The following is a 26,181-nucleotide window of genomic DNA, read 5'->3' on the forward strand; positions in this document are numbered from 1 at the left end:
TGGGCAACTGGATAAATAAATTACTCCATTCATCCGATGAAATGCTGGGTAGTGTTTAAACAGAATGGGGTATATCTATATGTGCTGAAGTTCAAGACAGGTATTTGCAAGTTTCAAAACAGTATCAAGAAGATGATTTTGTTCTTGTAAATAAGGTGAGGTTTGCTTATATGTGCTTTTGAGTGTACATATCCCTTTTGGAAAAATACACAAGAAACAATTGATAATGATCACTTTTGGAGATAGAAATACTTAGCCTGGGAGACTTTTATTTTTGCCTTTATATTCCTTTATGCTGTTTATGTTGAAAAAAATTTGTAAAGTAGTTACGTTTTAATTTAGAAACGAAATTCTCTGAATTGAATCTTTGACTCTTTGGTTGATTGTTTCTCGTATCATATGCCATTTGATTAAAAAGTGAATGTAAGGAGGAAAATGCAAAGAAATAGTGTGTTTATATTTTCATTTCACTTGTGGCAGAATTAACTACCACACACTCCACATGTGTTCCTGGACCAAGCAGGTGACACAGCTATGGGACTGTGTGTCCTGCATTTGGGGTGCTGCAGCCCCTGCGTTTAGTCTTAGGGTGTTGTTCCGGCACTTTCCCGACCGTGTTTGGGGAGCTCTCCCATTGAGCTGGTCGTTGTAGAGCCTTTTCTTGGTCTGAAGAAGGGTGCTCTGTCAGGGCCAAATCAGAGTTTGGATAATTACTTCTGCTCGCTTCCCTCTCCTCTCTTTCTCATGGAAAGCAATGCTATTTTTGTTATGATAATAATGGATGCTTAGGGATTTTCCCTCCAAATTCTTTGTTGTCTTTCTTTAATTCACATAATGTATTCAGAATATTGGTGAGTCTTTTATCTCTCATTTTATAAATGATCAAAATGAAATTTATTGAAAACAACCGACTCTTTTCAGAAACAATGGCTGAATTAAGACGCACAGAGAACAGTAACCGATGAACTCTCTCAAGTGTGTGCTTCCTACTGTAGCGGAGGAGGACTGCTGCCTTTACCCCAAAGGGAGATCTATCTGCTGGATTACTTAAAAAAAAAAAAAAATCAGCAGAAATCATAAAATAATGATCCTTGGATGGAAGGAAGTGCTGAGAAGAAATATTAATTTAAAGCCAAATATAATATGCTTTTGAACTTTGTAACCAAACATTAAGCCTTATAAATTTGTTGAGGAGCATTTAGCCATTTTTATCACATAATTAAAGGTAGAGAGAACATAGATAATTGTAATTAAGTGACAGGATAGGATAACAATAAAGATAGAAGTCTAAATACTTATGAGCTGGTCGTCTCTTCAACCTCATAGGTTGTGCCTACACTGGACTTGGGAAACCACTTTCACTTACATGGGTCTTGGGATCAACACTAGATGAATAGCAGAAAATGGCTGGATCACGTTTTAATCTGAAAGATTTCAAATGCCAATCAGACCGTTGGCTTGCTCTCGTTTTCAGAAATACTGTGTGAAATGTGGATCATAAAGCAGAATTTGGCTCTAAAACAGTGAATTAAAATTATTCTTAGGAAGGCTTCAATTAACTCCATAGCAAAACTACCAGTATTCTCAATTTTGTAGCTAGAGATTCTTAGGAGAGTGGCAGATGGCCACACAAAGCAACCGTGTTATTTTATTTCCAAATTTATGTAAACTGAACTCATAAATTTTTAAAAATAAGACTTCTCAAATTTACCACAATAACTGTAGGTCCCAGAATCAAATCTTGGGATCTTAAGAAGACCTCTAAATTTGCTGATGAGGTTTTTTAAAAATAGTAACTCGTGCTTTAAAAGTCTCCTCCCCGTGCCTTGGATGGTTAGAACTTTCGCATCCTCCCCCCCAGTCTGTGGGCTCCTCTGCCGGCTGTTAATTGTGGTGGGTGAACTTGAGCGCTCTGTAGACAGATCAATTGGGATTGAACCCTAGCTCTGCAAGGAACTAGCTGGGAGACTTTAGGTAAATAATGTGACCACTTTACGTCACCCTGCCCTGGTCTGTAAATGCATTACCACATTGTTGTTCAAGGATTCAGTGAAAGAAACCATGTGAAGCAGTGAATTAGCCTGGCACTCATAACATGGTTAAGTGCTCAATTTTTCACTATTTTTATTAAATTCTTTTAAAAAAATATTTGCCAATGGGAAATACAAGGAATGGATTACAATTTAAGTTTTGCAGATGTTTACAAAAATAGATCACATAGTTAGTGTGATGTTTAGGAAGTATTCTCTTGAACTATATGGCCTTTAGATGTGGATATGAGTTTGAATATTTAACAGCTAGTGTAGCCCGGGCACTGACACTTCAGAGTAGACGCTGGAGGTGGATCTTGCCAGTGTGTGCCAGCTGAACACTAGGCCAGCCTTTGGACTCCTTTCTTATGGAGTGAATGATGATACCTGTATTTCTGTAAGATGGCATTGTCATTAGATGTCTTATTAGAAAATATGTCATCCTGCCTAGTTATATTTTAGTCAATCCTGAGTGAGGCAAATAGTGTTTTTGTATTAGGTGCTTTTTAAATTCTTGGAATGAAGAGAATTGTAGAACTGGTAGGGGACCTTAGACACGTCTAGTAAATGCCCTTCTCCTCCATCTTGGAATAGCTGAGTCCCAGGGAGGAGAAGGCACATGCCAAAGGTTCTGTCTGTCTAGTCCACTCTCTGTGCTGCATTCTAGGGTCAGTCCCACCCCGTGCTTTGATGAGTGTGGGAGCCTTGTGGAGACAAGGTCTTTGCTTGATCATTCAGATTTTTGCGAAGACTCAAGTCATTGTTTTTTTCTGAGCCAAATCAGTCACTGTAGAAAGGAGTTATGGACAGTACAGGAAAGCGGAGTGAGCGTGTATCCATTTTGCAAAACATCTGAGAGGTCGTAGTTGATGGAAAACCAACAAGTCTGTTACCATTTGCTTTTTTTGGTGATTTCCTTGTTTTTTCTTCTTAAGAAGTCAAAAGTACAAACATTATTCTGGTTAGCTGAAAGTTCCAACTGGGTTCTGGTAACTTGAGGTTTTACCTTGACAAATAAGTCACATTAATTTCTCTGCTCCCTTTACATGGTGACTGTACTCCTGAGAATCAGCCTTTATCACAAGCAGAGTGTCGCCTCAATTGAAATCTTATCTAAACGTTTGCTGCCTTTTCTGCTTAACTTATCTACCACTGCTACTCAGTGGTAGAGCTTTCTTTTAAGTAGCATCCTCTGTGGCTTACATTTTAACTTCCTTTACATGTTAACTGCACAGAGGAAAGTGAACCAATGACTGTCTCCTGTACCTCTACTCTTAAAACACATACATTAAGTCTGGCCAAGTTGCTAGTACTTTCTTTCTAGGTTTTAGAGTCTTCTCATTTGCCATCTTTTTCATATACAAAAGTTCTCACTTTAGGGGTCAGTCTTGTGGCATAGTGGTGAAGTTTGTGTGCTCCGCTTCAGTGGCCTGGGGTTCACAGGTTTGGATCCCAGGGGCAGACCTGTATGCCATTCATCAAGCCATGCTGTGGTGGCATCCCACATGAAAAATAGAGAAAGACTGGCACTGATGTTAGCTCAGGGAAAATCTTTCTCACCAAAAATAAAACAAGTTCCCACTTTGTTGTGACCCTTTATATTTTTATCCAACTTAAGATTCACCTGGAATCTTTTGCTTTACCCATTTGAAGTATCTCAGTTGTTTTTTTTAGGATTAACATTGTGGGTTTGTTGTTGTTGTTTATTTTTTTTTTGCTATAAATTAGTTTAACATAAAAAATAGACCCAAGCTATTATGTAAAGTAAAACCTACCTTGTCAAGGATGTTTTATGAGTGCCCACTCTGGGACCTCCTAGCTGCTAGGGTAGGCAACATCACAGGGATAATCCGAGAAAGAGGTACGTTCTTGCTATATCACTAAACAGAGCCCCAGAGGGGTGGAAACAAAACAAACATCTACACTTTTTTCAGAAGAGTTTAGTTTTAAAAATGTACAGGCTGGGGGCCAGCCCGGTGGCACAGTGGTTAAGTTGGCACCTTCCACTTCAGTGGCCTGGGGTTCGCTGGTTGGGATACCAGGTGTGGACATGGCACCACTTGGCAAGCAGTGTTGTGGCAGGCGCCCCACAGATAGAGTACAGGAAGATGGCATGGGTGTTAGCTCAGGGCCAGTCTTCCTCAGCAAAAAGAGAATGATTGGAGGCAGATGTTAGCTCAGGGCTAATCGTCCTCAAAAAAAAAAAGGTACAGGCTGGAAGATGAAGATAAGGATCTCCATTCTAGAGGATGACATGGTGTGTGGAAGCAGTTATATGTCTTTCTTATTTTAAGACTTTATTACAATCTCTGCCTCTCTAACCTTTTGCTAGCTATAGCAAAGTTACTAGAACATGTCTCTTGACGTAGAGTGTTCAAATTTGTTTTTAAGCATTAATGTTTTAAAATGATGAACTTCACACAATCCCTTTGTGTTGCAGTAAGAAAAATGATCAGCATGGCCATTTTCTTCATTTTGCTGTGGAGTAGATGCAAGAATCTTGAGTTTTGTATCATCTTCTTTTTGTGGTTTCATTTCTTTCGATACCACATCCATTTCTTATCTCTTCATTTTGCAGTAATAGAAGAAGCCTTAACAGTTGCAAGATTACATATTTATATCAGGGTTCAGACTGTGAATTCATTCTTTTCTAGGGAAGCAGAAAGATCATGTAAAAATGGTGACCACATGTTGACAGAATGCATGATTTAACAAAACCAAAGGCAATCATTTCAAAGAAAAATGTTTTATTTTCTGCCAGCAGAGTATAATAGAGAGAAATTGGCTGGTATTATTTTAAAAAATTGCCCAAATCACTGTAGTTAGTGTAAAATTGTCTCTGGAACTATTTCCTGTAAGTTAACCAGACGTATGATTGTATCCTTTCTATTTTGAATACTGAAGCTTACATTTCAACTGTCTTGCTTGGAGCCCATCAGGTATAATAGCCCTTTGTAAAGGTGCTTCCTTTTCTCTTTCAGTCTCTCCCATCTAAGCCGCCTTCACCCCGAAGTTAGAATACTTATATTTTGGGGCTTTCCAAAACTTTGAGCTAAATATTATCCACTAACAAATCAAGACCATCAGCTACTCAAAATGTGCTGCTCCGGCCTGCAAAGGTTCAAGTGAAATTAATATAAATATCACTTATGCTGTTAAAAATTCTCTGCACATTTCGGTTCCAAGGAGATTTCGTTTTTATTTAACATGCGGTTCATAGGGCTTGCTGCTTTTTTCTTAGTACTTAAAGTAATTTCAGACATTACTCACTGGCACCTGCTTATGTTGTTTGTAGGTATAGTAAGTCTTATTAACAGCAAATCAGATTTATGTGTCAATGAAAGAATAATGCAGTGTGATATGATTCTGTTAGTCACATGCCTCTGTGCAAGTCAAAAGGCATGAGTCACTCGGCAGAATGTGGGTGGTCCTGTCACTACTTTGGCCAGTGTTGTTTTCGGTGGCTTAAGGGGTGTTGGAGGCGATACAATGGTTGATTCAGGTCAGTTGGAGACCAGACCATCCCACAGGATCTAAGCCTATTTTTTGGAAACGCTGTGGTGTCAGCTGCACCAAAAGATTGAAAAACAGTGTAAATATTACTTTGGGGACAGAGAGGAGTATTGCATTTGTGTCTATATGGTGCCAAAAATACTATTGCTCACTAGATATAGATTATTGATTGATTTGGATTTAGCCTGATGCTGGAAAGCAACCAACATGTGTTTGTTGATTGCTTGATCCAGATGTTTGACATTTTGTAGGAACGTTCTAAAGTATTGTGCTATCCATAGAGTGTTAACAAACATACTTTAAAAATTCAGGTTTTGCTATCATTTGAACCTCTCCCACCCACCAGTGAAAAAAAAGTTTTAATTTATGTTTAAAACAGAGCTAGAACTCTCATATAAACCATATTGTTTCAGCCTGGACAGCTGATATTAATAATTACCTATATCTCAAAGGTCAATGTTCTCTTCTCTGCTTTGTCAGTTCTGGAGAAGACCTAGGCTTTCTTTTGGAAAAGGGAGATGAGGGTGTTTCATTATTATTAACCAGAAATTTTGGTTAAGACAGTTTTCATGTATCGTCCGTGAGTTTAATAACCATGCAACCTCACTGAATCCTGCATGAAAGTCAGGTTGCATATTTACCAATCAAAGGCTTCGTGACTGTCTTAGATACTAACAGGCTGAACAACGAGAGAGGGAGGAGGGGGAGAGAGGATGCACCACTTTAAAAACTCTAGGGAAAATGGGCAATAACTTGAATGCACATCAGGCATATTCCCCAGCAGTTCACTAATGTTATGTGACAAAAACACAAGTGAAAATAGAATCTTTAAGGGGAAAGATATCCTAGAAAACAATCCCTTTGTGTTTCAGGTGAGGAAACATAGAGCCGGAGAAAATGCAATGTCTTGTCTGAAATCGTACAGCTATTCGTGGCAGAGCTTGGCCCAGCACCCACCCAGGTCTCACCACTTAAAGATCAGTATTTGATTGTAATGAATAACTGTGATTTTCTCAGTCATATTTTTCCTTATATTGAATAGCTTCCTTGTGTGGACCACCTGAACCTACCCAATTAACTCTACTTATTTTCCAGATGATCTGTCTTTCAATTGCTTTAGTCTGGACCTGCTTACCAATCACTTTTATACACACATTGGTTCCATCCAGGGCCTTGCACTGATAGCATGAAGCATTAAGATGATCCTGTCCTGGATGTCTCAGTTAGCCTCCTTCTGCCTGGGAATATAAGTGTCCTGAGCACAGAGAGGAAGGAAACTCTACTTTTAAACAGGAAATCCCTCTCTCCTGGGAGTACTGGTAGAATTTCCTTGGCACTGACATGCGCCATGTGACCTCCACCCCACCTGAAGGTCTGTTAAGTGGATTCTTTGAAAGTACGTAGATGGGTGGATCCTTAGCCAAATGTGTGCTGTCCTAATGAGCTGAGCACAGTGACATGGAGAAAAGAGGCATTATTTTGCTTTCTCCTGCTTTTCATGCACAAATTGTCCAGGAATTTATACGAGTCCATTAGTAATGTACAATATAAAAGAACAAAACTTGACTTTGTGTGGTAAGATCTAAATCTACATTTAGCACCTAGTATCATGTAAATGAAGGCTTCTAGAAATCTATATGAAGAGAGTCAAATTTGCTCTCATTTTCTGCTTGCCATCTCTCTCACAATTTGTATAGAATTTTGTAAAATCAGGAGTTGTCCTTGTGCAATTGAAGAATTTGGGTTTATTTTCTCTGTAGGCATAGACTTGATGTTTTTTCCTCCCTGTCATCATAGTCCAAATACAGGTATTGATAACCATGTATCATGACTGATTAAAAAAAAGTTCCAAAAAGGCTTCTAAATGAAAGCTGTAATTTTATATTGGATTTCTAGTGACATGAGCAAATCACTTGCTCTTTGCCCTTATGGATTTTATAATGTCATCAGAGTCTATCAATAAAATTATAGCCTACAGTTGGGCCTATACCATCCTTTACTGTATTGCATCTGGGGGGGGGGGCATGCACAAATTGTAGCATGTTTGCCCTGGGCTGCCCTCCAGCACGCTGTGCGTGTGTGTGTGTTTGCTTTTTCAGTTGAGATCTACTGTACAATTAGTCCTGGAAGCTGCCACTGAAGAGTGGTTTCTGACTCTTACATAGGAATGTTCTCTTGCTTCCACCTGCTGTGAGTGAAATTGGCTAGAATTGTGCCATTCTGATCAGTTTCATAAAGCAGCCGACTTTGCACATAGACATCATAAATGTTCCTTCCACCTGAGTTGTCAGCCTCCATCCACAAGGGAAACTACCAGAGACTAGGAGCATACTGTGGTTCCTGGACGCCCCTGCAGATACCCACATCTGCAGATGTTCAAGTCCCTTAGTCCATCCTTGGTATCTCGGGTTTCCACATCTATGAATTCAACCAACCTTCGATCATAAACATACTAGTGCATGATCCGCAGTTGGTTGAATCCATGGATTTCCAACCCATGCATACTGACGGCCGACTGTGTAGAAAGTGAGAAGGATACAGATACCCCAAGAAGGGAAGCAGATGCTCAAAAACTCTTAAAATAAGCCCATTAAAAAATAAATGAAAAAAGGAGGCAAAAAAGCCCATAACCAGAAGCAGAAGAGATTAAACTGTAGGAAAACAGTGCTTCCAAAATTTGTATTGAATTTCAAAAGGCCTCTCTAGGTGTCTGTCTCATACAGTCGTTCTGAAACGCGTAGAGATGTAATAACACACCTTAATTTGTAGGTGCCCTGCCATCTTGAATTCTTTCTCTGATCTCTTACATGGTCTCTTTGGAGCACTGCCTCTTTCACATTTTTGTATTTCTGATTACACAAACACACAGATCTTGCAAAGAGATTCAATAATTATGTGAAGATCTAGGATTCCTCCTTAAAAATTTTTCCCCTGTCCCTTAGAGTTGTACCTCTGTCTAACTTAGAGGAAGGATTTGCGACGATTGAGTTTTCTAAATACGACTGTGTGTGATTAACAAAGAGGCTACACAGGCTCTTGACTTTTCCTTCTCCTTCTCGACTCAGTTTGCCTCTGCTTGGTGCTCAGTAGCACCACTGCCAGAGTGTAGAAAGGGGATGAGACTGTGTTTTGAGAATTTAGATATTTTTGACAGGGAAGAATTTGTGAGTCAAGGTTTTGGTATGTGGTTTTCGGAGAGTATTTCTGTTTCTTTTCCTTGCCTTCACTTTTTCACTATACCAGCAATCCGAGGACTGATTTACTGGGTAAATTTAATTTCGATAGCACTACTACTCGATGTGTTGTTTACTGTTTTTAATCATGACTTTTGAGGACGTTCAGATCAGCAGCAGCATAATCATCTTTCAACGAAACTTATTGAGGATGTACTATGCATGCGAGATGCTCTCTCTCAACATTATTATTGCACTAATGACAACAAAGTCTCATTTAGTATATACTTTTAAGAAATTGTTAACATAATTTAATGACTAATTTTTCAGGGACTGCACTTTGATGACCTTTGTGAAAAGGGCTATTTTAATGTTTAACAAAAATTTCTTTATACGTGATGCCACCATGATGAACTGATTGAAATTTCACTTGTGATTAAATATTTGAAACTCGATGGCTTAATGTGGTAAATGAATCTATGTGCAAATATACACGTGAGTTTTTTAAATCTTCTGAGCTACTTTTGATAATACATTAAATCCTATGGAATAGTAATTTTATCTAATTTTTCCTGATTATTTATAGAAAATTTGTAAAACAGAGTAAAATAAAAGCAGAAATTCTACCACCCAGAGAAAATCACTGTTAATAATTACGACTTCTTTTCTTCCAATCTAACTTTCCTCATTGCCCTGCATTTTATGTCTCTTCCCCCATTTCTTCAATGTTACCTGACTGCTACAGATCTTTATATCCTCACCTTATGTACCCTATAATTAAAGTCTACTCTCAGGCAAGGCTGTTAATGGTATTAAACCACAGTTGCTAACTGCAACAGGCCAAAGAGCCATAGGAGCCTGCAAACAGTTTTATTTTTTAAATGACATGCCAATATTTTAAAAAAAAGGAAGATTTTACATTTTAAAATTTTAGGTTCTTGGCTTATCTTAGAAAGGAGGACCTGGCAACTTTGGGTGTACATTCTCATGTAGTAACAAATGTTTTTTTCCTGAATAATGAATGCCCTCTGTTGGTTGGGCAAGTGTTCTTCCATTTGCCATAGTCCCCACCACTCCCTTTTACCTATTCAGCAGTCAGACAAGTTGCCATTTATTATCAGGTTTGCGTGGCTGTCTTTCACCTAGTTCTCTTAATTCACTTGTATAATTTTGTTGGATCTTGCAGGTATTTGAGGTTGTAATCCCTAACTTAAATTCATTTACGCTAGACTAACAATAATTCATAAAAGCAAATCCTCTGGACTCTTTTGGCATATATGAATGTTATGAGAAGTGATGTGACTAAATCAAATGAATGATTCTCTGAGAGGAAATTGTGTAGAAGAAAATGAGGGGGCAAAAATGAGGAGGAACAAAACACAGCATTTAACGGTCAATCCCAGCACATTTAGTAAAACGCCAACTTTTTCTAAGGCTAGTAAGGCTCAAATACCCCCCCTAAGAATTTTGGAAGTGATGAATAATTGGAGAAGTCATAGCTACAGGCAGTCACATATATAATTCAATCCCCTAAAAACTGTGATGTGTCTATGTGAGTGTGTGTGTGTGCGCGTGTTCGTATATGTATGTCTTTGAAAAGTAGTTCAGGTCCACAACCATGGGAACAGGACAAAGTTGCCCATTGCTCCTGGTGACTCATTGATCTCTACACTGTCTTTGTAACTATGCTGCTGGGAAATGCTGCTGTTTTCAGAAGTGAAACTGAAGACTTAAGTGATCTTTTGTTGGCTGATAACTCAAAAGGAAACCTTGAGGGAAAATCCTTTAAGATGAATATCTCAGCCCAAACAAAATGAAATGAAATGCAGAGAGAAGATAGAAGGTGAATTTAAGAAAGGGCTCCTTGTAAAGCTCCTGTGGGTGGGTAAAGGCAGTGGAATATCCATTTTGGTCAAGGACCATATTGGGCTGACAGGTCAAGGAGGAAATGCTCAACCATATGGTAAACACTTTGCGTTTTTCTGTTATTCAATTATTTCAATATATCCAATATTTGATGGCTTTTAAAATCAGATACTGAGGTTCTTTATGGAGGTTCTGTGATAGGGGCCAAATGAGAAAATCACTGGCTTCCATTGCTCCATTTCAGTTAAGCAGTCCCTTTTATATAAGATTTCAAATCACATATGCTTTCCTACGTCTGAGAATTCTCTATCGACAGTTTCGTGGTACTGTTAAAATTATGGTAATTATTTGTTCAAAATCAGGAAATTCAGTGCTGACTTTGAATTAATAAGGTCTGGGTCTTTTTAGTTTCATGTGTACTTATATTAGGATACAACCTTCTGTTTCTCCATAAGCAGCTCGCAAACTTATGAAATAAACAAGAAAATGTGCCTAATTACTTTATCCTTATTTTATTTTATATATTTTGAACATTTATTTTATACATTGAAATGTTTCCTAGTGCTATCATCCTCTTACGTAACTAGTTTTGGCTTTAGAGTAACATACTTGTTGTAGTTCCTCAAAGTCAGATTTTTATGGGAGGACTAAGCATCTATCAGGGTTTTTCAAAAGAATTTAGAGTACAAAGAGGACTTGGTTTCTCACTGAGTAATGGAAGCCTAGAAATAAACAGGCATCTCCTAAGTTGTCCCACTTTATAAAGTACCTCAGCAAGATATCATGACTCCTCAAATTAAATTTTGTGTGGTAATCCCTGGCACATAAAAACATCTTGGGTGCTGCATATATATAATGGCATGGAGCCACCTTACCACCAAGGGTCAAAACCTGTTAAAAATGGGAAGTACAACGGTCAATGAAACTAACAATGAATAATACTGATTATAATAGTTTGGTCAGTGTTAGAGAGCTCAGTAGAGATCTCAACATATCATCATTTGTGGCACTTCTTAACCTAGAGCTGAGTCAGGATCTGAGAATGTGCTTCAGGAAACCCATTGTATGCAGTATTTTGTGTGTTTGTCTGTGTTCTTGCTGTTAGAATCTGCAGTTGCCATCAAATTGTCAAGGGGTTAGTGACACTTGGAAAAAAATCAGTCACCAAATGGGACCACACTTCAGCCCTAACCAAGCAGGTGGCATGCTGTACACTGGGAAAAGCACTGCTTTTGGGTTTAGAGGGACCACAAAGGACACAGGAACACAGACTGTGTGGCTAAGGTCTCCGTCATCTGGTTGGAGACCTTTGTGGGATAACTCGACAAGTCACGAGGACCTCTCCCAGCTGTGCCAATTCCAGCTCTCTTTTAGAGGAATGACCAAGCCAAGCAATTTCTCCAAATATTTTTCAGACCTTACTATTGCAAGAAGTGGTGACAGGATGACATTTAATAGCACTAACAGGTAAACCATTTATTAAATGAAAAATACCTTTAGCATCAAGGCTCTTCAAAGGCTCAACTGGGACTCCGTAAAATTACATTTTTACTGTTTTTTCAAAAAGTAATTTTTATAGTAAAAAAAAATACATGTTTATTGAAGAAACCTCAGAAAATAGTTACCTCCCTCCTCTTCTTCCTCCCCTCCCCCCACAAGGAATTTCCACCCTGTAGAAATAACCAATCTTAACATTTTTGTTTATGGGAAATTAATTCAGATATGGATATATTTACTTCTTTATCTGTCTATGTAGACTATAGCTATTTAGTTGTTTAATCCCATTATACATGCTGCTTTATAGACTGTCTCTTATCACTTAACATGTTTTTTTGTAAGTTTTTTGTAAATTTTGTAAAATTTTTTGTAAATTTTCTAAACATTTTTCCAAGTCATTGAAGATCTTTTTCAACATCCTTGTTCAATATCTTGAGAATATTCCATAATTTGTTTCTAAAGTTTATTTATCAAAGAGGCAGTGAATATTCTTCTGCTAATATAATCACATCCTGAGTCAGGTTGGGTCAAAAGAAGACAAATTTCTAAGCCTTCAGATGTGTATTTGCCAAAGCGTTCTCTAGAAATAGTAACAGTCTGCACCACCAGCAACTATACACTGTGCTTTTGGAATCTTGATGAAAGGTTAAGTAAAATTACATCTTAAAAAACCAGTCAGATAGGTGGGGGATAGAGTATATGGTCTCTTAAGACTGATGGACCTGTATTCTCAGTTGTGATGTTTAAGGAAACAGTGACCATTTTCCTTAATTATCTCACTCTCACAAAGGAATGCGGGCAGTTAGAGTACATTGGTGTGTTCATTGATGTCAAGTAAAAGCATGTGCTGTGTTGGCCGTATTCACATGACCATAACTTTCATTTTTCATGCTTAAAGATCTTCAAACTTCTCAAAGCATGCTCTCTCCTTTCCAAGTTTCTCGCATCAAGCTTGAAAGTTTTCAAAAGCTTTCTTCCACTTAGTTGTGCTTTCAAAAGTGTTTGAAATCACACTTAAAAAAAATTAAAGGAAAAAATGAATTTTCCCTCTAGAAAAGGTCATTCGAATTTGAATTCCAAAGCAATTTAGTTTGGGACTTAGAGCAATTAATAGCAATTCTATCTACTCCAAATTGGAATGTGTTTATAAGCTTGAAAAATAGAGGTTTTATTGGATATTTCATTAAGGAATTAGTGTTTTCATAACTACTATTATGGAATTTATTGGGTGATTATAAATTAAATAAAACTTTACATGTGACTTTGTTGTCATACAAATACAATGGGAAAGGGGAATCATGAGGACTTTATTCCTGTAGAGGCGGGGAGGTGCAGCGGTAAGGAAAATGTACATGAGTCATCCTCTCAAGGTTCAAATTCCAGCTCCAGCCATCTTTTCCTCTCTGTGCTTTGATCTTATTTGTGAGATGAAGGGCAATAATACTTCCAGGGTGACCAACTGTCCTGGTTTGCCCAGGACTGTTCTGCTTTTAGCACTGAAAGTCCAGAATCCAGGGAAAGCCCTCCGAGACAAGATGATGCCCAGTTTTCAGGGATAAGTGTGGAAAGTTGGAGGGAAAGTACAAAACCCATAAAAGTGGCCCCCAAAATAGGGGCTGAAAGCAACACTGTTTTTAGTATCAGATATATCCAGCACAGATCATCTGCCTTCCATAGTTGCTGTTAGTTTTTTCCCCCCTCATTGCTGATACTGGCAAGCATGATTAAATGAGATAATGTTTAAAACATCTAGACCCCCCCAGGGATCTGAAATATATAGTAAGCATTCAAAGATGTTCGCTTTTATTATTATTATCTTATGGTCCATACTGTTCTTTGGTGGTACTGGATAATCTTAAAAAGCAGACACAACCTGTGTACATTCCTCCTATTGATATTACGAAAATTAGTACCATAGTTCCCTTGGAGTGGTGGAAGTTCCAGCAAGTGCCCTCTGGATAGTCAGTGAAACGTCCTGCCATCACAGGGTGCCCACCATTCTCTCTCATTTTGCCCTTCGGCAGAGATGCTCTGACTCTCAAATATTTAGCAGTAGACTTTCCTCTCAATGTGTGCTCACGACTCCGGTTACTGTTAATGGAAGTTACACATATGTGCTCGCCAGGATGAAAAAGCCTTTATCCCATGTCGGGCAAAGACCCATGCTCCTGAATCTCTTTCTAAACTTCAGACCTGAAGAGAGCAGTGCAGGCAATTGCTGCTTTCTCACTATATTAGCTTCTTCAATTTCCTTTTAATTGGAGCCTGCAACCCAGATTCTTGTAACTTCAGGGGGACGAACAATACAAATTAAGATCTGGATGCTTTCCAGGAAGGGCTCAGCTCAAAGAACACTTTTTTTTTTTCTTTTAACCCAGTTGTGGCTGTTCACAAATCACATGCAGTCGCCTAATGAGTCCATATTTTCTTCTGAGGTTTCACATTTCCAAACTACACTGCAGAGAAAGTAAGGGGAGTGTTCACCTTCCTCTGGTGTGAACTGACTGATTGAACGTACAGAACAGATAAATACGAAAATAGTCAAAATTCTAAATCAGCATCACAGAACCTTCGAATACGCTACCTTACCCTTATTCAGGACATTCATTTCTCCCCAAGAATTCTGTTTAATGTATAAGACTTCAATTTATGTTTAAGAACTAGTAAACTATAGCAGTTTGACAGCCATTCACACTTAATTCTGTGCATTAAACCAACAGCATTCTTTTCCACAAACATCCATTGTTAGGACAATACTCTCAGACAGAATTTATGAGAAATGGAATTATGTTACCAAGGAGATAGCATTTACTATAATGAAGAGTAGATCCTAGAAAATGGCCCCTTTTACAGCAGCTCAGAGCAGAGCCACAAAAGCAATTGATTGGTCTTGGCATTTAGTCTTATATCAGCTGTGTCATCCATAGCTTCAGGAGTGAGAACACTAATCTAAAGTGACATTTCTGTTCTGGCGGGCTTTTCTGCCCTGATGAAAGCAATTACTTCATTCCTAAATGATAATTTGCGGGAGTTTCAACCACTTTAATTGATAATTTTTTTTTGTTGTTCTGAGTTCAATTGTGAAGTGATTAGCTGATTTGGTAAATAGAAGTTTAAGGTGTAAAATATACAAGTTGCCCCAAGGTAAAGTGCTATTTATTGGGTGGGGAGAAATTACTTGGTAAAGCCGTGGCTCTTCCTTTATTATGGAACTGCCAGTTGTATAGCTTAAAGTTCTTGAGGAAAATGAAGAACAAAACACTTTGATTCATGAGGTTTTTGGCAGACACTAAAGCATACAATGAACAGTTTGGTCTTGCTGCGGTTCATTCAAGGGTTATTTGAATCAAGGTGAACATCGGTTGAAAAGGATTGCTTGGACCTCTCAGCTTTCTTTATTACTATTCTAATGACTCATTCTGGAATTAAATCCTCTTATTTAAAGTGTTAAGAATGAAAATGCTCATTGGCTAAAACCAATTAATTTAATTATTAAGTTCAAACATACACAAGGCATTTTCTGAAGATGAGGGAAGGCATTCAATTGAATGGCTTTAATTACTCTTTTGATCTATTTTACCATAAGTCAAAAATGGGTCGTAATTATTCAGTCAGAATATATCTCAGTTTAAAAGTTTTAAGATTGCATCTTGATTTTGATACTTTATCCAATGTTAGCAGTTACAGATGTTTTTGACACATTTTTAAACAATTTCATGATATTTTCTTGCATAAGGAAAAATAATGATCTCTTCACATGTTAAATGAGAAAAATAAGGCAAGAATGAAGGTCAAACTGATTTACCACATCAAACAGTCTTTGTCAGCCAAGCTTAATATATCCTGAGTTTGTGGAACAAATGAAATTTTGCTGCTATGTTACACTTTGCTTCCAAACAACCATTACAACTGGTTTTATATATTGTGTGAGCATCAGACCATCAAACAGTGCATCTTTACTGACGTGTTGCCGCAGTGATGATCTACGGCAGCAATCTGCCATTTATATAAGGGCAAAATGTGCATCTATATTTAGTTGTGAAATTGGCCTATTATACTCTTGATGTTTACAGAGGCTAACATAAATTAATGATGACAGCTATGAGCAGTGCATTAGTTAAGCAGCAGAGTTCTTACCTTGAACTTGAAGGTTCCAGTTTTAACTTCCAGCATATACTATGCTGCTTTCTTCACACATTAAAGGAAGGTTTCTGAAATTATTACCTTTTCTTGGTGAGCATTAAAAAACTTCAATTTGTGAGCTCTGTTGTGCATAATCCTACCAGGTAATAGGTATTTATACATTTCTCAATTATATTACCTTGTAAAAAAGATGATATTTACAATCATGGGGAAAAAAGTACTCTTGAAAGATTTTTTGTTTCTTTGTAGCAGGCTGATTTGATTGACTTTGAACTCTATGTGATGTCAATGTGTGGTGGGCTGTCTTGTCGGAAGTAATGAAGGGAGGACAAGCAGAGCTTATAGAATCTTTACTGTACTTTTTCCCTGGGAAAGCTCCTCATTCAGCTCATGTCAGGGCAGGTGTAGGTACTGGAGTAACTATAGATTTCACCATTAACTATGACCAGAGATCTGACAAGTATGCAGGTGTTCAAAGGTTCATGAGTTAAAATGCTGAAGCCTTTGATGAATTTTTGATGGCTGCATTTTTAATACAGGTCGACCTTCTTCCTTTGAGGCTGCATGCCAGATTAATTGATAAATAGTAGAAGTGTGTAGTGCTGAGTTCTCCTAAGCAAAACAAGTAGGAAAATCCATAGAACCCTGCCTGTCTGGTTCCTTAGAAGTACTTTAAAAAGGTAAAATTTCACGTGCTTTTGACCCCTACTTTCATTTCTCCAACAGTTCGATGACCAAAACATGCCGTGTTGTTTTATAAAGTCTGGTTATTGTATTCTAAAGTTTACATGAAGGTATTAAAACTACGGCTTAGAGGATTTTCATGTAGCGATACTGTGGACTTTTCGATAATGTCAATATCAGAAGCCTTTCCACAAATATAAATTAGAAAAAAACTGTGATAAAAATCTGGCTATGAAGTCGTCATTGGAGAGGAAGAAACATTTGATTAAGTTGACTTACTTCTGTTGTTCCTCTGTGACAATTATTATTTTTGCTCTTTGTTATCCTCTGTAGATCTCCAGCTATATTATTTCCGTAATCATTATAACTATTTCTGTGAAGTAGGAAACCAAAGTAATCAATTTTGCAAAGCTAAATTTTATCAGCTACAGAGGATAACTTACCTCTTTTAATTTAATGAGTCATCAAATCCAAAGTTGTGTTTTTTCCACCGCGGACAAATGGCCCAGTAAGCAACTGACACCCTTATCCAGCTCTTTAGCAGCTTCAGAGAGACTGCAAATCCTGAGTCAGTGTCATAATATTGGCTTTGTGACGGTGGCAATGCCTGTTCTTTACCTTTTTTGGGGCGGGGGGGGGGGGGGGTTTGTTATCTTTTGCTTGTTTCTGGCTCAAGTAGAATTTCATGAGTCAGCCATGTCCTCAGTGTGGAGGCCCAAGCTGCAAATGCTGCTATGCTTCCACATTTCCCCCAGCACCACATGGTCTGGGTGAGCTCTCCATGGTCCTGGATTTGGGCCTTTGCCTAACATCAAGGAGAACTTTGAGATTTTTGGTGTTCTGGAAAGATATTTTGACAGATCATCTTCCTGCTAGGAGTACACATATACTCTTTCTGACTAATAATTATCATTTCAATTCTGAAGTTTTCCAGAGAAGTTTCCACAATCTTCCTGAGTAATCTGTTTCCTTAACACCTGTTTGGATGTTCACTTTTATGTGTAAACAAAATTGCTTGTCTTGCAATTGAATGCCATTTTTTCTACTTGAGTGAACTGAAAAATGGCCACTTATTATTCCTAGTACAGAAGATATTTATTTATAAGTCTTTAATCTTCCATTAATGAAACATTTATTTTTTTTATTTGAACAACTCATGAGATATATCTGTGGTATACAGTGGATAGACCATTGACATAAGGAGGACTATAATGAAAAATCAGTATCTGCAATAAAGGAGTTTTATTTCACTTAAGTACACAATCTAATATATCAGAACCAGTAAATAGAAATCATATTGATGAGGACAGAGTGTACATTACAAATGAGCATTGTTGACCTCAATGCATAGAACAATCAGTGTGAAATGAGCTTAGGTTTCCCTTTAACACATCTCACACAATATTGCTGTGTGCCAGGCACCATTGTCAATACTTTACAAAAGTTGATTTAACTCCAACAAGAACCTTATGCAGCTGATAGTATTATCATCCCATTTCACAGATAAGAGAAATTGAGGTAAAATACGTTAAATAATTGGCTGAAGTTTACATAATTAGTAAGTTATAGAGCCAGGATTTAAATGCAGGTCATCTGGCTACACAGTCTATGCACTTAACCTCACCCCTCTGCTAGTGTAGATGACATGCTGAGAGAGGCGTCAGACAGAACTTCAAGAAAGTGATAATCATGATTCAAGAGAACATGGAAGGAGTTTAATAAATTTACTAAAAGCAAAGGTCATAAATGGCAGTAGGGAAAGGGGTTTGAGAACAATGAAGAAAACAAACAGGTATTTAGAATTAAAGAAACTGTAACTAGAGTCGGAAAAAAAGGTGGTAGAAAAGAAGCTTGATTAAAGAAAATTATGAAGAATTATGGAGAAATAGCATGGTAATCAGATGTGGTACTAAGATTAAAACAGTTGGACTTTTTTCCCCAGATAAGTTTTATAATAATAGTAATCGTTAATGTTTATATAGTGTTTACAGTATGGCAGACGTTTAGCACTTTACATATATTAGATCAATTACTCCTCTCAAAGATATTATGAAGTATTATTATAATGTCCACTTTCCAGATGAGGAAACTGAGGCCTAAAGAAGTTCAGAGACCTACCCAGGGTTGCCCAGCTGGTAACTGAGTGATGATATGAATACCTGTGATCTGGCTACAGAGCCCACACTCCTAACCCCTGGGCTTCCAGCAAAGTTAAGGATGGGTTGACTATACTTTGAGCATCTCTAAGTCTTTCCAACTTCTTAGAATTCTTCTCTGTTGTAAAACTCTGAAGTAGACTCTACCACATTTAGAGTTTACAAACTATCTTCATTGTTAAAATCTAGAATTGTCCAAGGAGTTACTGCTTTATAGTCTGCAATATACTACTATGAAAATTAGCATATGAGCCATTGCTGTGCTGTCAGGCGATTTGCCAAATTTGCCTTGTTTGTCATCCTCATGTTACAAGATGTTAAAATTGAGGCTCGACTTTTTGACTTAGAATCACACTGCCTGCAAATGACCAAGGTGGGTCTTCTAACTCCTTCACCAAGACTCTTTCCACAAAATGCACAACCTGTCAAAGGAACTTAAAATCCATAAGAGAATTAAAAAAAAAGAATCACTTTACATTTAATAAGCGATGTCCTCTGAATCTTCATTACTGGTAAAAATTTTTCCATTGCTTGTTATCTATGCTTAAAGGTATAACTTCAGAGACTTGTAAAAATTGTTTCAAAATGTTGAATGGAAACATACATTAATTAATATTATTTTAACCAGGGATATTTGTTTAGGATAAATTAATTCTACCAACATCAATGACAAAAAGAGGAGTGAATCCAACTTTCTAAACCTTATAAGAGGAAATTCTAGGCATTGTGTTATTACTCTTTTGGTTGGGATAATGGACCCTTTTTGAGGATCTGAATAATTTACTGTCACTCCCAAAATATACACATATACCCGTATTTTTGCATATGATTTGCAGATACGTATATATATGTGTGTGCTTTTTGAAATAGTAGTTGAATTTGTTGTTTTTTGATGGTAGTGGTAAGTATTAGTGAGATGATATAGCATCGTCAAAGAGAGCTGAAATTTTGATTTGCGGAAGAAACTCTTTTTCCTGCTTTTCAGAGTCTAAGTGGTTGATCATTAGAGCAGTGAGGAGTTTGGGCCCAGAGAGTAACTTATTGTGAATCTGAAGTTTAATCATATTTTAGACAGCAGAGATTGGCACCATAACTCTTATTCACATACAACTGATCCATTCTTTCTTTAGTATTCTAGAAATCCAAACGTAATTTTTTGGTTTAGAACAGAATGTATAAATACAAAGTTTACTTTAGATTTTATTGTTGTCCTTAATTCACTTTGCTTATAACTAGTCTCTACTTCACAAAAGCATGCAAAAGATTAATCTACAATGTATGTCATTGTCCTAAGGTCTTTAGCTTCATCTGTTCTGTCAGCATTTCCACAACCTTTACAATCCTTTGACTGTATTTTAGTGCTGTTGCCCTCAAAACCAATTACTCCTCATTACAGACAGTGCTATCATTCTGAAAGTCTTCGGAACTGTAGTGTTTGCATAATGATGTGATGTGGGAGTCATGGAAACTCTTTGTTATTAAGATTATGGCCAAGAAGATTACTTAAATAGAGTAACACAGTGTGTGTTAGGGTTAAGAAAAGATAAAGGAAGTGGGGCGCGGGGGAGAGGGGAGTAGAGAAGGGAAAAACAATAAGGAGGTGGGACAGGAACACACAAAAAAAGTTCTGCCCAGTAGTATTTTACAAAAGTCACGGTCAGAGGGCACTGTTTAGGCAAGGCATCCAAAGGCATTAGTGTCCACGTATGGACTTCCTTCCCTGAGAGGACATAGGAAACCATCTCTCCTCTACGCAGCCTGTAGAGCCTATGGGGTTGTTCCCTGTGATCTTGGGCTTTGCCTCCCCATAGGATTAGTTTTTTTCCTCAGATTATTGATAAAATTATGTATTAATATTAATTTCAGAATAATTGCCTAATCCTCTACTTGCTTTAGTTGAATAGAGAACTTCCTAGTATGAATATTAGTAATATTAATTAAATAACAAATGAGTCCCTTTTTGATCATTTGAGTAACATTAATAGAAGAAAATTACATGTAACATCCATGTAAAAGTACCTTCAAGACTGGCCTCCCAAATCATTAGCCATTTGTAAAATGAGTCTCTGCTCTCTTATTGACTAAATGACATGTTTTATTTGGCTTGCATGATTTTAAAAAGGCTTTAATTACTAAATATATTAAAATTTGGAAATGCCATGTAAAAATTCAGATTTTGTTCTCTAGAAATAGCAACACCAGCAATCTGGCAACGCCAGGTATGCCTTCCCCCAAAGCAGCAGTCGCCTGAGACTGTGTGCTTGCTTTGCTGGGGCTGTGCTCCTCCAGTCCAATTGCCGTCAGGTCTCTGTACTTGAAGCACTGCACTCCACAACTGGTAGAGAAAACACGTCAAAAGACATAATTCAAATTTTGGCACAGCTGACTTAAATGGTGTGAGATTGCTTTCATTACGTAAGGGGAAGAATGCATAATCATCCTTTCATCCTAAGATGTTAACTTGGATTTCCGTTGTACTTATACCATGTCAGATTTTAAGGCCTCTCTCACTTTATTTACATGGTTTTCAATAAGCCAAAATTGAGCATTTATAGATTTGGAGGCTAGCCAAGGTATTGGGAAATAAGTGGCATAACGTGTCTTTTCCTTGTAAATTAGTGATATTTCTGCCTGAGGTTATCACCTGCCACATCAAGAGACAAAGGTTTTTCACCTGAGACTGCTGTGACTCTGAAAATGATAGCATTAACGTGTCTAGTTATAAGAAATACATTACAGTTATGCATCGCTTAATGACAGGGATATATTGTGAGAAATGTGTCGTTAGACAATTTCGTCATTGTGCAAACATCATAGAGTGTACTTATACAAACTAGATGGTATAGCCTACTACACACCTAGGCTACATGGTACTAATCTTATGAGACCACCATCATATATACAGTCTGTCATTGACTGAAATGTCATTATGCAGCACGTGACTGTAGTTAGCTAATATAGAATATTTTCTTAATAGAGTGAAACTGGTTGAGATATTGGCCTAGCAAGTATTTGACCAAAGCATTATGGCATTACTTAAATTACATGGATATTCAATAAGATATTCTGAGTGTCTGCAGTGAATTCAGTGTTTCTGCCATGAACAATATCAGGTGTGCTAGAATGTAATATGGAATAATATTGTCTATATTATATTAATAGAGTTGGAGCCACGCTGCTGAACTCATTTTGATCGATTCCTCTGGGTCTTGATTCCTCCTTTGGTTCTCTCTTTCTTGTTATTTTATAATGGGAAAGAAGAATGCTAGATTCAGAGATTTCAGATGCCTTCAGAGTTCAATAAAATGGATACTTACAAATGATTTTAATAGTACTGTGGTACTATAAATATTGCCCAAATACTTATCATCAGGGTCTGGTTTTGAATTTATTTTTTTGTCAGACACAAAACAGAGCAATTCAAAGTAGATGGAATTCTCCTGTCAGGTGCTCACACACAACTTCAGTTCCACCAGAATCTGCCCTCAGCAAAGTGAGCAAACTTCAAACAGAAATGTGCATGAATAGTTAAAGGGAAATGCTGGATCTCACCTGTTGCCTCTTCTGTGAAGTAATATGTCTATAATGTTTATAAATTTTAATAACCCTTACAGGGCTTTATCTTTCAACATTAAATTTATATTATCTTGAAGTTTGACTTTTCTGGGCAATATATTTTATTCTCTGGTATCTTAGAGAATCTATCCATCTACTAATGTATGTCCATTAATAAAGAATTAAAGTATTCTCTTATCAGCCAATCACCGGTACATTTATAAAGTTACATTTAAATGTTCATTTTTCAGTAAGATGTTTTCTTTATCTGACTGAAGCTCGTGATCCCTATTGAGGCCTGGAAACACATCATCATTTTATTTGTTGATTCTGTGAATGGGGTTTGTGTTTATCCTTTGTTCCCCAAGATGATAATGGAAACAAATTTTTTAAAATGTGTCCTTTTGATGGTTAAAGATCCCATAGTGATAAACAGTTAAATGAACGAAATCATTGGCTTGAGAATAGATATATTACAAGCCCAATCTTTTAAATTACTTATAGCTGATAGCATCAAGCATCACCTGTAAATCTTATGTTATGTCTTGAAAACAATGAATATATCTCAATGCGTGGACTATTGGAGGAAAAAAACCTAACAAGCAGACAGTTGTTCCTCATTGCACTTGAGTCAATGGCATAAAAGTCCAGCGGTAGAATTTATGGTTTTAGTGGACATTGTCTGGAGCTCATTTTACTATGGCCTTGGAATTTTGAAGAAGATTTTGGTAGATTTTTGCTGGGGAAGAAAGGAAATAGAAAAAAAAAAAGCTTTCTGTCCGATGACAGAATCACGTTTTAAACAACACTTTTTCACTCCTTTGATTTCAGTTTACAAGCATTGAGAAAGGAGAAATCCCGAGATGCTGCTCGCTCCCGCCGGGGAAAAGAAAATTTTGAGTTCTATGAATTGGCCAAGTTGTTGCCTCTTCCTGCAGCCATCACTAGCCAGCTTGACAAGGCATCCATAATTCGACTTACAATTAGCTATCTGAAAATGAGGGACTTTGCTAACCAGGGGGACCCTCCGTGGAACTTGCGAATGGAAGGCCCTCCCCCTAACACATCAGTAAAAGGTAAGTCTTAAGCCACTGTTCGTTCTGGAATATGGTGGTCTATAGGTGTCTCTTAAGATGAAATGTTTACCATCATCCTTTCTTCTTTTCCTGCATCTCAATCCTTTAAAGGGATACAAATGTGGAAATCTGAACTCTGCATGAGAAAGACACCATGTGAAGGTGAAATAAACCTCTTCTATTTCTATTTTATTTTCAAAAAGTTTGTCAGCCTGAATATTCTATCACTTTATATAAGGTTTCAGAGAAATGAGAATGAAATGACTTACATTAAAGGGCTTTATGGGTTTAATTTGTTATGCTAATATGTGTACATTATTATTGATGGGTGGAATATGAAAATATTTGTTAAAGGATGGAGCTAATGTTTTCTGTCTTTAGTGACCAAAGAGAGGAAGGGAGCAGAGTCCAACTGTAGCAGACATTTTGAATCCTGATTTTATTGACGAACAAAATAATCAATCCGTGTATTAATGTTTTAAGTCTCTAAACATGTTGCCTAAAAGTTGTAAATACAAACATATATTTATATTTGCCCTCCAAATCCTTGATGCAGTTACCCTCAGAATTTGTTATTTTAAAATTTTAGGCCTTCTTCACTCTGATAGTTGAGAGGTATTTTCTTGTGTGTTCCTGAAACTCCTAATAATTTATGGCATTTTTAGCATATGAATATGCATGCATATGTTTATTGATGTATATGTGGTGTTGGCCTTTGATTCTCTATCTTTAATGATGTGTTATTCAAGGCGTGGGACTTAAGGGATCTGTTAGTTTCTTGTGCCTTAACTTTGTGTCTAGACTCTTGATGAGCATAGAATAAAGCTGGACGTCTGGCGGAGTTGCAGGCAACCACCTCTGGGGGAGGAATTAGGTGTTTTAGTTATGTGATTACGCCATGATAACTACTTTTGAAGTCCCTGTACTCTTGGCTCTTGTAGGAAAGGGTACTAGTGGGGAGTAGTACAGGATTCAAATCTCTCACGGGATTCAAATTAAAATGAAGAGTCAAAAACAGTGGCTATCTACTGTGCTAAGAGGTGTCATTATGTATGTGTATGTGCATGTGTGAATCTGTTCAGATCTTTGGATTGTTACTTAGGGATTGTGTTTCTTATGCTTATGAGAGAAGGAAAATTAGAATTTAAATTATAACAGGTTACTTTCCACTAGAGCAGGGGTTGGCAAACATTTTTTGTCAAGGGCCGTATAGTAAATAGGCTTTGGGGAGTCCTCTACTCTGCCACAGTAGCATGAAATCAGCCATAGATGATACGTAAATAGGGTGTGGCTGTGTTCTAATAAAACTGTGCTTAGAAACAGGCAGCTGCCACTAGATTTGGCCCATAAGCCATAGTTCACCGACTCCTGCTCTAGAGTGTAAGAATGACATTCAGAGGTTGAGGAGAACATGCAACAGAGGGAGCTGTCAAGGGGACCTTCTGCCCTTCAGAATGTAGATGTCAACTTGGTAATACACCAGTCCATGTTCCAGATGTTAAAGGAGTAGTGAATTTTCCCAGGCTAAAGATGTGAATATAATTCTAGTAAATATGTTGTATACGTTAGAGTTCATTCAATAGGCTGTCTTCGTGTTTATTCCAAATCACGCAACATGAAAAGATAAGTGCAACAGGTTAGAAATCACACAATGTGCAAAATATACTTATTAAATTTGAAATACATTCATTGAGGGACTAGACTTATATTAAGTTGTTTGGCTTAATTATCTTTTATTTCCATTTTTTTTAATGAACATGATCACCATATATGTGTGTGTGTGTGTGTGTGTATATATATTTTTCTTTTCCTAAGGAAGATTATCCTTGAGCTAATATCTGTTGCCAATCTTCTTCTTTTTTTTTTCCTGAGGAAGATTATCCTTAAGCTAACACCTGTGCCAGTCTTCCTCCACTTTATATGTGGGTCACCACCACAGCATGGCTGACAAGTGGTGTCGGTCTGCATCCAGGATCTGAACCCATGAACCTGGAACACTGAAGTGGAGCATACTGAAGTTCAACCACTATACCATGGGATTGGCCCCTTATTTTTATTTTATTTTTTTATAGAAGTTGGCAGTTATAGGCTTCCTTGGTAGTTGTGGCTACCAAAGTAGGAAAATCTAATGGTTCCATGATCTGTCGTTATTCTGTGATGTGATGATCCTGCTTACTTTTAGAATCATTGCCTTTTAAAGATTCAAAATCATAAATCATATAGAAGTATGCCCTCATTTAACAGGTGAGAGAATTGATGTAGGGAGAGTTTCCAGTTTACCGTTAAGTGTTGGCAGAACTAAAACCAGAATCTCATTGTCTTGCCTTTCTGCCTAGTGCTGTTTCTATTATATCATATCATTTCTAACAGTGATATTTGGTTTTTATCACCATCATCAAGCATACTAGGTGAGAATTCTCTTAGCTTTGGACTGTGACTAATAATGCATTTTTACTTTATGGACTTCAATCAACTCAACTCTATAACT

The 26,181-nt window shown here is 37.3% G+C and overlaps 1 protein-coding gene across 11 annotated transcripts in view; it reads left to right on the top strand.

Annotated features, from left to right (window-relative positions):
- NPAS3 (neuronal PAS domain protein 3) overlaps positions 1-26,181 on the top strand; it is an 829,776-nt gene that overhangs the window by 228,250 nt on the left and 575,345 nt on the right. For 6 of the 11 annotated variants that reach the window (XM_070504230.1, XM_044765476.2, XM_070504229.1 and 3 more), the window contains one exon: positions 23,449-23,693. In XM_070504230.1, the coding sequence (XP_070360331.1) occupies positions 23,449-23,693 (245 nt within the window). Of the gene's footprint in view, positions 1-23,448; positions 23,694-23,804; positions 23,856-26,181 lie in introns of all 11 variants that reach the window. The other 5 variants (XM_070504228.1, XM_070504226.1, XM_070504227.1 and 2 more) reach the window with 1 other exon arrangement.

Source organism: Equus asinus, chromosome 2 (assembly GCF_041296235.1).
Source record: "Equus asinus isolate D_3611 breed Donkey chromosome 2, EquAss-T2T_v2, whole genome shotgun sequence".
NCBI lineage: Eukaryota > Metazoa > Chordata > Mammalia > Perissodactyla > Equidae > Equus > Equus asinus.